This window comes from Megalobrama amblycephala, linkage group LG12 (assembly GCF_018812025.1).
Source record: "Megalobrama amblycephala isolate DHTTF-2021 linkage group LG12, ASM1881202v1, whole genome shotgun sequence".
In the NCBI taxonomy this organism is placed as follows: Eukaryota; Metazoa; Chordata; class Actinopteri; order Cypriniformes; family Xenocyprididae; genus Megalobrama; species Megalobrama amblycephala.
This window is the reverse complement of record NC_063055.1, coordinates 24,718,254-24,731,445: the sequence shown is the minus strand read 5'-3', so window position 1 is coordinate 24,731,445 and position 13,192 is coordinate 24,718,254. Positions and strand designations below refer to the sequence as shown.

At 34.9% G+C, this 13,192-nt stretch overlaps 2 protein-coding genes and 1 long non-coding RNA gene across 6 annotated transcripts; 1 reads left to right on the top strand and 2 right to left on the bottom strand.

Moving 5' to 3' along the window:
* Nucleotides 1–239: 239 nt before the first annotated feature.
* On the bottom strand, nt 240–4,427 carry dnase1l1l (deoxyribonuclease I-like 1-like). Of its 2 annotated transcripts, XM_048209937.1 has the most exons (9): nt 4,218–4,427; nt 3,756–3,908; nt 3,586–3,674; nt 3,419–3,505; nt 2,443–2,546; nt 2,216–2,328; nt 1,954–2,111; nt 1,106–1,202; nt 240–1,029 (listed from the first exon to the last, which is right to left on the bottom strand). In XM_048209937.1, the coding sequence occupies exons 2-9, from the start codon at nt 3,894–3,896 to the stop codon at nt 949–951; spliced, it is 870 nt and encodes a 289-aa protein (XP_048065894.1). In that variant the 5' UTR covers nt 3,897–3,908; nt 4,218–4,427; the 3' UTR covers nt 240–948. The 2 variants fall into 2 exon arrangements, with proteins under 2 accessions (XP_048065894.1, XP_048065893.1); XM_048209936.1 differs by having other exon boundaries at nt 3,756–4,427.
* LOC125279846 lies at nt 1,994–5,041 on the top strand. Of its 2 annotated transcripts, XR_007187457.1 has the most exons (4): nt 1,994–2,124; nt 2,290–2,330; nt 2,412–2,593; nt 4,906–5,041. It is a non-coding gene; the product is annotated as an uncharacterized LOC125279846 (long non-coding RNA). The 2 variants fall into 2 exon arrangements; XR_007187456.1 differs by having other exon boundaries at nt 2,107–2,330.
* Nucleotides 4,564–12,778, bottom strand: LOC125279842 (TRAF3-interacting JNK-activating modulator). 2 transcript variants are annotated; one of them, XM_048209934.1, is made up of 15 exons: nt 12,632–12,778; nt 12,222–12,267; nt 11,458–11,929; nt 11,143–11,257; nt 10,889–10,958; nt 10,761–10,788; nt 10,615–10,644; nt 9,978–10,073; nt 9,166–9,237; nt 8,782–8,922; nt 8,413–8,550; nt 7,694–7,829; nt 7,399–7,538; nt 5,213–5,332; nt 4,564–5,104 (listed from the first exon to the last, which is right to left on the bottom strand). In XM_048209934.1, exons 3-15 carry the CDS (start codon nt 11,827–11,829, stop codon nt 4,898–4,900), a joined length of 1,665 nt encoding a protein of 554 aa, XP_048065891.1. In that variant the 5' UTR covers nt 11,830–11,929; nt 12,222–12,267; nt 12,632–12,778; the 3' UTR covers nt 4,564–4,897. The 2 variants fall into 2 exon arrangements, with proteins under 2 accessions (XP_048065891.1, XP_048065892.1); XM_048209935.1 differs by lacking the exon at nt 12,222–12,267 and having other exon boundaries at nt 12,632–12,777.
* Between the last annotated feature and the right edge of the window lie 414 nt (nt 12,779–13,192).

The following is a 13,192-nucleotide window of genomic DNA, read 5'->3' as shown; positions in this document are numbered from 1 at the left end:
AAAGATGATCGATTTTCATTATGCGAGTTTTGTGTATTATTTTTTGACATTACAGAGTGAAAGAATACAAGAGCGTAGCTTTTACTCTTCTAACAAAATATGAGCTGAATTAAATGAGAAAAGGACCTTTCATTATATATATATATATATGAGTGTTTGTTAAGAGAATTGGAGTTTTGTGGATTTAATCTGTCTATTAGATTTTCTTACAATTTCAGGTATTACAATGAGACTGGAAATACGAGGACATTGTGTTTATTATTTAATCATCTCCACCATTAGCAACATCAAATACAGGACACCTATAGCAGAACAACAAAGCATCATAAATCAAATAAATTCTTGAATTATTTTAAATAATTTGTAAAATATTTAATTCGGTAAATATACAAAAATGGCTTAAATAGTGTAGTAAACTCATAACTCATAACTTGGCAAGTGCTTTTTTTCCCCCCGTGGCCCATATCCATTCACATTTTTTCTCTGCAGCATCAGTTAAAGGGATAGTTCACCCAAAAATGAAAATCATCCCATGATTTACCCCCAAGCCATCCTTGGTGTATATGACTATCTTCTTTCAGACGAACACAATTGGAGTTATATTAAAATATATCCTGGCTCTTCCAAGCTTGATAATGGTAGTGTATAGAGCGTTGTATTTTGAAGCCCAAAAAAGCTTATCCATCCATCGTAAAAGTAATCCATACGGCTCCAGAGGGGTTAATAAAGGCCTTTTGAAGCAAAGCGATGCATTTTTGTAAGAAAAATATCCATATTTACAACTTTATAATTTAAAACTTGCATGGCAACATTGTACACACACTGCATAGTATCAGATGTTGATACTGGAGCACAGTAGAAATACCAGTAAATTCTCACAGTATCAGGCTGATAATGATGTGGTATTATTATCAGTACTTTGTTGGGCATGTGCAAATATTCATCATTTTACAGTTCGTGCCGCAGGAGGTAGCGATGGTTTGCTTTTAAATCCACTTCTACAGGATAGTGGTCACTGACTTCCAAAGCCTAAATGCAAAAAAGAAAGAAGGAAAATGTAAGCATTGTTTATGAATTATCAACTCTGTTTTGCACTACTGTTTACCTCTTCCTCAGATAGATTAAATTCTTCTTTGAAGTTGAACGGTTGAGCAGATTCCGGAACTATCCCTGAAATTAGTTCTTTGCCATGAATAATAATCCTAAAGGGAAAGATTGGACTGTTAGACTAACAAACATACATTGGCATGTCTTTTTGAAACTGGTAACTGTAGTTTAGACTCAGGATGCTATAGAGTGCTGTAGGAATGAGTCCTAAAACCTGGAAATGCTGCATTTTTGAACTTGTTTCCACTGTTCCAAAGTCAGTGGGCTTTTTAAGTTGGGTTTTGGTTAAATTACTGAAATAAGGTCTGTGGTTAACACAAGCTCATAATATTTTCTCGCTTTAATCTATGACATAAAACAGTAATACCCCACTCATGTCTTGAAAAAGGCAGTCGCTAACAAGTGGCAAAATGAGACTACAGAAGTTTTTGGGGAGAGTAAACATTATCACAGCGAACAGGAAGACACGTCACCTCACTAACCACTCAAACTTGTTGATTTTAAATAAAGACTGAAAGAGTTGTCAGAAGCTTAGCGGTGGTGAGTCATGTGACTGTGGCGTAGTTCACATTTAGCTTTTTATTTTTGGCAATCGTATTTAGGCTTTAAAATTCATAAAAGTTGTGTTCTTTTGTGGAAATTATCTTGATGATTAAAATGTGCAAGAATCATAAACATTTGTTGGTCATTTTCTTGAATAATCTAAAAGTCAATGGAAAAATCCTTTTGGCTTTTGTCGGAAACCAGTGTGATGCTAACTTCCAGGCTGGCCTACAAAATGATGTAATTCCTGCAGCGCTCTATTGTCCCTACTGTTATTGTGTAGGTTTGCCAAGAACGTAAGACCTGTCATAAGCGCAGCGTGTTTTTTCACGCACTGTAGTATCTTGTTCATCTCTGATCAACCAGTGGAACTTTGGGTCACTCCTGAGACGCACGTTTTTCAGCCCTTTATTGGTAACATAGCTGCAGGCTGCATTTAAGTCCCCCAGGAACATCACATTCTAGATAAGGAAGGTAAAAAGTTTTTATACAATCTCATTCTGTCTATTGTTCTATTATAATATATATATCTAATATAATATAGTATTTTATGAGTTTGGTGTACCTCAGTTTTCCATTTCTTCCTGACTGTTTGGAAGATCTCATAAAGTGCCTCCATTTCTTTCATTGCATTCTTAGGACAGGTGTGCTGACCAATGAGGACAAAGTTCTTCACCACTGTAAGATAAAACAGCCAATCCAATTCAATGTAAATGTATCGGAGATAATCATTGTGCTGTAATGTGCTATTTTATTTCCAGGTAAATATTCTGTGGAAAGTTTGTGACGTACAGGTTGTGGGAGAATGGATCCATATGATGAACGGCTCTCTGGAGAACACGGTCTCATTGAACTCTGGGTGCTGGTATTGCTCTTGCACCTGTAGCATGTCTTTTCTGTGAACACAGCATGTGCTGGATGAATTCATCATCGCAATATTCAGGTATGTTCACTATAGATACTTTGTTTATGTTAAAGGGTTTGTTCACCCAAAAATGAAAATAATGTAATTTATTACTCACCCTCATGTCGTTCTACACCCGTAAGACCTTCGTTCATCTTCGGAACACAAATTAAGATATTTTTGATGAAATCCGATGGCTCAGCGAGGCCTCTATTGAGAGCAAAGCCATTAAAACTCTCGAGGTCCATAAAGGTACTAAAAACATATTTGATCTTAATTATTATTTGATTATCTTAATGTTATAAAGCGATAAGAATACATTTTGTGTGCCAAAAAAAACAAAATATCAACAATATCTATATGGGCCGATTTCAAAACAATGCTTCTGAGCTTTATGAATCTTTTGTTTCGAATTAGTGATTCGGATCTCCTATCAAACGGCTAAACTGCTGAAATCACGTGACTTTGGCGCTCTGATTCACTGATTCGATTCGTAAAGCTCTGAAGCAGTGTTTTGAAATCGGCCCATATAGATATTGTTGTAAAGTTATTTTGTTTTTTTGGCGCAAAAAAAGGATTCTTGTTGTTTTATAATATTAAGATAGAACCACTGAACTCACATGAACTGATTCAAATATGTTTTAGTACCTTTATGGACCTCGAGAGTTTGAATGGCTTTGCTCTCAATAGAGGCCTCACTGAGCCATCGGATTTCATCAACAATATCTTAATTTGTGTTCTGAAGATGAACAAAGGTCTTACGGCTGTAGAGCGACATGAGAGTAATAAATTACATTATTTTCATTTTTGGGTGAACTAACCCTTTAACATTTGTGCGCATACACATTTTAATAGTTTTATTACCTGTAAATGTACACATATTGCTCTTTATACGTTTTCTTCCCCATCCTTTTACTCTCTAAATGGGTGTAAATGTGAGATGTGTCAAACCTGGAGGAAGGAAAATGAAAACATTATATTCTATTTTCTATTTTAATTAGTCGCATACATCAGTGACACAATGAACATACCTGTTCAGGTTCATCAACAGTGCAGATACGGCTTTGCCTCTAGAATCTCGAACCTCCTGAATCAAGCTCAGGTCACAGCGAGAAATTATCTAGAAATTACCAAAAAAATACAAAATAAACAGCTTTTTTGGAAATTCAAGCATTTAAGATGTTTTTAGATAGAGACATACCTTTACCAAAATCTCCATAACTCTCTTATTGCTGGCCTTTGCTTCTCCATAGCTCTGAATGTTGAAGGCACAGATCTTCAGTGATATTACAGAAGTCCAAAAAAATAATCCAACAAAACATACCAGAAGAAGCGACCTCATTTATCAGAACTTCTAGAAATACATAAAGTTACATTAGTCAAACAAAAACACTTCCAATTTTTCTCACATTGGATACTGTAGTAGTATACAGCATATAAGATATCATTTAAAAAAACCTAAATAACGTGAATAAACCCATGATCTTGTTGTCTTTAGCCAGCTTATGCTAAAACACCTCAGGCCTACAGCAGTGTCATACTGTGGTATTGCACTTCCAGTTTTATGTCATGTTAAGCTGCAATTTAACCATCAAAAAGTTCCTCTGTAATTTTAAATCTACGAACCAAAAGCATTTCTGTGAAATAATATAAAATGACTCACCCTGTATGACGGCTGTCAAGCTATTAAGACTGTTATAGTGTTGGATTGAATGTTTTAATGGGCAGTGGTTATCTTTACACAGGAAACCATGGTGAAAAGCAGTGTTGGGCAAGGGGAGGGGCAGTGTGTGAATGTGTTCAAATGAGCTGTGTCAGAGCTCCATTAATGTGTAGGTCAGTCTGGAACGCTAAAGAGTGTGACCTGTCATGACAATGTGTTTTTTCAGCCATTCACCAGGACAGCGTTGTCCTTTTATTCTCAGTGAGTGCTAACTGAAAGAAACGTACATCCCTATCTGGAAATAATCTATTAAAATCTTTCAGTAAAATAGAGGTACAGCTCAGAATACAAATAGTATGTTGTTTAATAGATGTCACACACAAAAAAATGCAATTCTCAGTCATACATAGTGAACATTTGAATGTACAGTTTTTGAATTGTAATAATCAGAGTAAAAAATGGTACAATCTATATATGGGATACAGATTTAGGCATTAACTCACTATAACACTTTTGTTTTGTAACATGACACCAGTATTTACAACCATAAAAATTGTAAACAGAATAATAGACACATTATACGTGACTAAGTACTTGTACAGAATTAATTAGAAGTGTGGATTAAAAAAATAAATATAAGCAAAAAATCTCTAGAGGACTCGTGGCTTTACTCTTGCTTGTCACACAGGTCTAAAGCAGACTCCATGTTGGCCTGAAGCCATCTGAATGAGGTAGTCTTCCATTCGCTCTTCCAGAACAGAGTAAAACTGGCGGAGCTGCTCTCTAGCAGGTGGATGATACAACCACAGGGCCGCCACCACCACGACCATCATGAGCAGTAAGAACATACACAGACATACACAGAGCCAGGACCCACAACATCCACTCTGTTCGGGAAGATAGAGGAGGAAAATTATTTATGGCATAAATGTGCAGAAAACTACTCAAACAAAAGACTTATAATCACGCATGGATGATATGATATAGAGTCTCACCCTGCTGTGGTGCTGGCGCGTCGTCACTGTGTTCAGTTCTTCTCTGCATTGGGTCAGTCGGGACTGATAGCCGTAACACTCCTGCTCCAGAGCCTCAAGATCCGCGTGCAGCTCCATGTACTGCAATAGCAACCGGGCAACCAAGACAACACTGTTAAACTATGTCTTATAGTAATTTATAGAAGAAGGAAAAATGTTTCTGAAATAAAGCAAATGCTTTATCTTAAGGTGATGTCGTTACATTGTACTCACTTAAATGAGTACTGAGTAATAGAGTTACGTTATAGGGTTAGGGATTGGTTTAAGGCTAGTTACTTGTAATTATGCATAATTTACTGTTATTACTATAGTAAATACCTGTGGTAATGTGTAACTATGTCACCTTAAATTAAAGTGCTTTTTACAACAGCATAATTCGTTGGTTTAAACTTATTTTATGGTCCCTCTAAAATTCTTAAATTGTGACAATTTAAGTAGGATCACCCCTGCTACTCTACAGCTAATAAAAGATTCTTTGTTTTTTTAAATATTAAATATTTGAAAGATTCTTGTCTTACATAGTAGTTAAATTATAGTTTATTATCATAAAGAAAAAAAATAAATACAACTATTAATAAGGAAATATTTGAAAATAAAGGATAAATAAAGGAAAATATTTTAATGTTATTTATTTTATTTAAAATACCTGCATAAATATCTCAAACAGAAGCTTGAAAGTTAGCTTCAAAATTCTTTTTCAAAATATTCTGTTGACATTTTAGTTAAATTTTTTTATTTTTTTTACAGAGAATGTTTTTGATATCTCTTTTTATCACTACGTAAATCAGAAAATACTTTCAATGGTTCAATACTCTTAGGAATAAAATCTTATATAAACCAGGTAAGTGATATATGGACAAATCTTCAGAATATAGATGGGAATAAAACTGGAAAGTATTATATATTTAAGTAAGATAATGAAGTGGAGATTTTGGCTGAAAACCATGATTTTGAGGCAACGGTACTGAAGAGGATTAGGGCCAAGCAATAATAAAAAAAAATAAAACCATCTCGAGATTAAAGTTGTTAAATTACGAGAAAAAACTCGTTAAATTTCAAGAAAAAAGTCGAGATAAAATGTTGAGAATAAAGTCTTTAAATTACGAGAAAAAACTCGTTAAATTTCGAGAAAAAAGTCGAGATAAAATGTTGAGAATAAACTCATTAAATTACGAGAAAAAACTCGTTAAATTTCGAGAAAAAAGTTGAGATAAAATGTTGAGAATAAACTCATTAAATTACGAGAAAAAACTTGTTAAATTTCGAGAAAAAAGTCGAGATAAAATGTTGAAAATAAAGTCTTTAAATTACGAGAAAAAACTTGTTAAATTTCGAGAAAAAAGTTGAGATAAAATGTTGAGAATAAACTCGTTAAATTACGAGAAAAAACTTGTTAAATTTCAAGAAAAAAGTCGAGATAAAATGTAGAGAATAAACTCGTTAAATTACGAGAAAAAACTCGTTAAATTTTGAGAAAAAAAGTCGAGATAAAATGTTGAGAATAAAGTCATTAAATTACGAGAAAAAAGTTGTTAAATTACGAGAACAAATTTGTTAAATTATGAGAAAAATGTTGTTACATTTCGAGAAAAAAGTTGAGATAAAATGTTGAGAATAAAGTCATTAAATTATGAGAATAAAGTCATTAAATTACGATTAATTTAATGAATTTGTTCTCGTAATTTAACGACTTTTTTTCTCGTAATTTAATGACTTTATTCTCAACATTTTATCTTGACTTTTTTCTCGAAATTTAACGAGTTTTTTCTCATAATTTAACGAGTTTATTCTCAACATTTTATCTCGACTTTTTTTCTCGAAATTTAACAACTTTAACCTCAAGATGGTTTTATTTTTTTATTATTGCTTGGCCCTAATCCTCTTCCGTACAACAGCCATTAAAGATATGTTTTGTTTTATTTTTTATTAAAGATATTTAAATCTGTAGATGCAAAAAGATAAAGTATAATAAAATAAACAATTAAATGTGTATTTTGGATGTTTTTTTTCCACTAGTCTGGCATGTTATGGAAGCAAAATAACCAAAAATCTAAATAATAATAATAATAATAATAAATAAAACAATGGCTTTGCCTGTAGTGTCTTGCCCTAATTTCATTACAGTGCTCTCTCTGGCAGATCTTTACCTCTTTTTCTTTCATTCTGAGTCTATGTTCTGTGTCTCTCAGTTGTCTTGCTACGCTGTTATCTGTCCGTAGGAGTTGGTCCAACACTGAAACATTTTCATGTATTTGTGTGTTACTGTTCCACATCCCATGGTTGTGTCCTATGAGTGTGTGAAAGAAAGAGACACAGATAAAGAGAGATGCATTGAGGGGAAAAATACTGCTTGTTAATTCCTTAAGCATGTCTTAAGCATTTCCATAAATGCTTTATCTAAATATGTGAATGAACGTGAAGTGCAAGTCAGTCTGCCAGCACCTGTGAGTTCCTGTAGAGTTCCTCTCAGGTTGAGGTTCTCCTCCTCCAGCTCTGAGATGCAGGAATGAAGCTCTGCTCTCTCTAGCTGAAGAGATTCAGTCTGTTTCCTCAGCATCTCCTCCTGTCCCACAGAGTGCTGCACAAACATTTACACAACAATAAATGAAACATGAGGAACATTCAGTCAGTTCTATATAAAGACGCTTTTGCAAAATTACTGGAAGTCAAATGTCACTATGCAAAAAGTTATATATAACTATATGTATAGTGTTGGATAGGTTACTCTAAAAACCTAACTAATTACTAGCTACTAATTACATCTTAAAAGTGTAATTAGATTACTCTCTCTAAAAAGTATTGCATTACTTATTACTAATTACTATACGAGGACAGACTTGAAACTGTTCTTTTATTACTAATTATTTTTGAACTGACCAAAATATTTAAAGGGAGAAGGTTATATTAAAATCATACATTTTAACATGCTGATGTTAAATCCTCTATTATATATAGTATTTAATGCAATTACATGAGAAGTAACTAATTAAATTACAGAAAAATTAAGAATAATCCCTTACTTTTTCAAGAGAAAAGTAATTAAATTACAGTAATTGATTACTCAGTAATGCAATACACCCAAAACAGCTTTTGCAGAGATCTTTGATGTGTCACTCAGGTCCTTTGATTCTGTTATGATGGTTACAGTGGCTTTGCTGTACCTCCAAGTGGCCCTGCAACTGTAGCATCTGATCAGTGCACTCATCCTGCCTCTTCTTCAGCTGACTTGAACCTTCTTTCAGCTCCTCACACAGCCTTTGCCACCACTCCGACTCTGCCTGCACTGACTCTAGCGCCCCCTAGATGAAGGGAAGAATGGATACTTAGAATAGAGCTTTAGAAGTTCTAAAAGCAAGGGTTCTGTGTTTTGCTGATGAGCAAGATATGGAGGCAGTCTTGTTGATTTTGTTATATATTTTATATAACAAAATATATTGGGTTTTTTATATGTATATTTTTTTTTTTATTAGGCCTACATTTATTTTTAGATTTGTTATTGAGGCTTTTTTGACCTGCATTTGGGGTCTTACCTGGAGGTACTCCATCTTGCTCTGAGCTTCCGCCTTCTCATTCTCCGCCCTCTGAATAGCCTTCAGAGCCTTTTGTTCATACTCCTCCCTCTGTTTTTCCATCTTTACCATCACTTTTTTCACTCCATCCTGAGGAAACTTCTGAAAAGGCAAATTGCAGCATTTATCTTCTATTTCAAAAACTCTCAGACCTGCACTTGTCCAGGATACTATTCAGTATACTATTTCACAACTTTTAAAAAGCAGAGAAATATTCAATAAACCACTTTAATCTTGTAATCTGAGTGAAAGTCACATCATTTGTATTTCTTTTGAATTGAATGCATTGTAAGTTCTCACAGCTTGAGTTGGACCTTTTGCTGAGATGCATTTTTGCAGTCTTACCTTGATGCAAACCTGCAGCTGTGCCTCCAGAGCTTTGATCTTACTCTTCAGCAAGTCCTCATCACAGCGTGTCTGTGGGAGGAAAAGGAAATGTGTGTTTGTGTGTGTCAGTGAGACAGAGAGAGAACCACTGAACCAAGAGTTTTCAGTTTCTGTACATACTGCATCCTGTGTTATAACTGCCATCCATAACATTGCGTTAAAAGCAAACAATGTATATTGTTTATAATTCTAGGTCGATTGCTGTGTTGGCTCTTGAGAAAAATACAGAAATCGTCATGAGCTCAAAATGGAGAAATGTGTACGTTTGAATAGGTTGAGTTTGAAGCAAACAAACCCCTCGCCTACGCCTACACTGCTCTTCATTTTGTGTGTGAGGAAGAAAATATCTTGCTATTTTTCTGAACAAACCATAAGGAGCCGGATGCTGTTGACCACAAGACCATCCCCCAACTCTATGCATTACTGCAGTCTGCGGTGATCAAACCAGGAAACTCACCAGTTAGCTGAAGTCGGTGTTATGCGGAGTGACAACATAGTTTATAAAATGACAGTGAATTTCAGAATGTATTTGCATTCGATTTGTCCTTTTGAACTGCTGCACTCGAGCAGCATGAACTCAACAAATTTGTGTAAAACCTGATGATCATGTTCTCCAGCATGATTTGAAAATGATCCTTAGAGCATCTTTGTGCTTCAGTGGAAGCAAGGATATCTGACCCTCTGTACAAATAAGTTCTCATGTAGTCCGGTGCATGTGTGTCCCTAAATGATGCTGCAGGGCTTCAGCAGGAAGTCGTTTACTAATGTACCTTCCACAGGAGCTCTGTAGAGTGCAGTAATGTAGAGGCGCTCTTCTGGAGGCTGGAGAGCTTCTTTTTAAGGGCCTCTTCTCTATGTAAGGCCTCCTGCATAGAAATGTCACATTTCATAATATCAGTAGTGTTGGGGAAGGTTACTTTTAAAAGTAAAAAAGTAACTCCCTAAAAAAGTAACTAATTGCGTTACTTTTTGTGTAATTAAATCCAGTTCATTATTACAGGTTTGCGTAAAATTCTGAGATTGCATTTCATTGTTTTTATTCATTTTGAGGAATACTGAATAGTGAGATGAGTAAATGCATGTTCACATTTAGTCTAGAACTATAATAATCATCATGTTCACACAGCACACACAACACCTCTGTGCTTTACTTCTCTCAACAAGGGGACAGGAGAGCTGTTAGTCAATAAATGTGAAAAAGTAACTTAGATATTTTGTTGTAAATTTAAAAAGTAATGCATTACTTTACTAGTATTACTTGAAAAAGTAATCTGATTATGTAACTCAAGTTACTTGTAATGCGTTACCCCCAACACTGAATATCAGTAACATATTTCAATGTAAATCAGGATGAGCTGGTGATTTTGAATATCAATGTTATGGGTTATGACTGCATACTTGCCATACCTCTAAATAAACAGACAACTGGTGGACATCCTGAAAAAAGAAGAGAGAATTATTAAAACATGAATTATTATATTAATAAATAAAACAACATTTACATGTTTAGCAATTTGTTTTTACAATGTATATGAGAGCATCAAATTCCTTACCGCTTCTTTGACGGTAACAAACCCAGACCTGAACAAAGAGAGTTAATAATGCTGCATTAATATTTATATAACAAGTGCATTATTATGAAATATTAAACCCAAGTAAAGGTAATGTGAAAGCAACTCACTCGGTCTGCATGCTGGCAGTCTGTAATGTCTTCTGGGTGTTTGAGAACTGAGTGATGTCTTTAAGGAGAACTGTATGTGATTATTAACACAAAATAATATTATTAAGATGTTTTGCCACACATAAAACACTTTTTGAAAACCGAATTCTTTCTTTTCAATTTTTTTTACAACATCATGCAGTGCATAACACTAGTATGTTTCTAATGTCTTGTTACAGTAAGTATAATGGTTGTTCATCAAAAGATCCACTAACCTCGCTCCTTTTTTAATTTCCTCTGAAGCCGAGCAGAATTGAGGACTGGTACATCCCATCCATCAGATTTTAGCCCAGAATCATTTTCATCATTTATTAAAGATGCGGAGACTGTCTTTAGGATTTGGACATTTAATTTCAATGTTAATAGGTTATAGATGATGTGAATCAAAGAATATACAACATTTTCTTGAATTTATAGTGCAAATATTAAAAAGTGTATTCACATCAGCCACTGTCTTAGAAATATAAACCATAAAAACTGGTAAACAATCAGTCACAGGCCAAAGACATGGCTAATAGTACACTCCGTACCTGCTTTGCAAAGTTTATGCCATCTCTCTGGAGCTTTACATTTGGACTTGTTATCAAGGGCCGTCTGATTGACGTTAAGGTTTGCGTCATATGCTCTGGTGAATGCAGGGTTTCCCTTGAGTATCTGTGCCTTGGCACTGCAGATAACAGTGCGTATGTGCCATGGTCCACTGGTCTTCTTTTGAAGAACTCAAACTGTCTTTTGCGATGCAGTTCGTTTTTAATCCACCTTGTGTCCACATCTCTTGTGGGACTGCGACATGATGTTGTGTTATTGCGATGGCTGATTTCTCGGTGCTTCACGGCACGCTGCTCCACTTTATACTCGTAATTTGCAGCCGGTGACCTTTTGTTGTCATGAGCACCTTCCATTCTGTCTGACGCTGAATGAGTTGAAAACTTTGTGCGATATGTCAAGGCAGTGAAGTGGCACCTCACAATGTAAATGGATGTTTCCTAAAGAGGCAATTTCCTGTAATTGAAAAACAACATCCATCATTTAGCAGTAGGCCTACTATATCATTATCGCTCAAAAATAGATCATCCAAAATCAGCTGAATGACACAAAATGAGGATAATCAACAGCAATTGGTATAATAAAACAAGTAAAAACTAAAAATCTATAATTATGCTGTTGTTTTTGAGGTCAGACTTTCATTCTCATCACAGCTACATTAAATCCATTTTTTTTTACAGTGGCAATATAAATATGAAATACTATACTATACTATAAATTCTGTTAGATAAAGTGTCCAGTCACTCACTTCTGTTGTCATATTGTTTCAAAACAGGCATGAACTGAGCTACAAGCTGAAAGAAAAAGGTTACCATCAATGATTTAAAAAAAAAATGCAAACTGTGTTTATAAAGATGCAGATATCTAGCCCACTGGAAAAATATCTCTAAAACACAATAACAGTATGCAATGCTTCACAATTTTAGGCACCACATTGATTGAAAATCCACATTGCTTTCCAATAAGCTTTTCAATTTGTAAAAAATTAACTTTTTTTTTCTGAAAGCACAATTTGGTAGCATTATTTAAAATACCAACAATTTGGAACTGAATGACAAGCCGGCGTTCAAACAGTTACACCAACACAGAAGCCAAATGCAAGATAAACTAGAACAAGTTTTAGCATAATTGTCTCTTCACAACTGTTAATGAAAGTACCTGTTCTTAGATGAGTCCCTGGAGTGAAAATAACTGTGAAAGCAGAGTCTGAACGCTTTGAAGCTGACATGTCACTTGAAAACTAGTTCATTCAACAAAGGGCGGTCTATTTCTTTTGCCTTGCTTGCTTAACAGGAAGTAAGATGAACCTCACAATGTGTACAAGTTCCTCTATCTCAGCAGCCATGCGTATTGAAAGTAGTGCCACACACGTATGGGCCCTGAGATTAGGACTGGAGGGGAGGTTATGATATTGGTTGTTTAAATGTGGCAATAGTGGATGGAGGGGGACTGGGGCCTACTACTATACTGGGCAAATTCCCATTGCTTCTAAATAAGAATAAAAATGAGCCGTGTTTCTCTGTATGAACAGCTTGTTGACATTAATTGTCATGTATGTTCAAATATTCATGGTAGCAACAACGTGAAAGTGTCAACGTTTCCTTTTTTGTGACTTTGTGTTTTGTATGCTTTTTTTTTTTTTTTACTGTCTATGTTTGTATGATGAACTGGCGCCACCTGCTGGCTGCCTGTCAGTCAGAGTGCAGAATTTCCCGGATG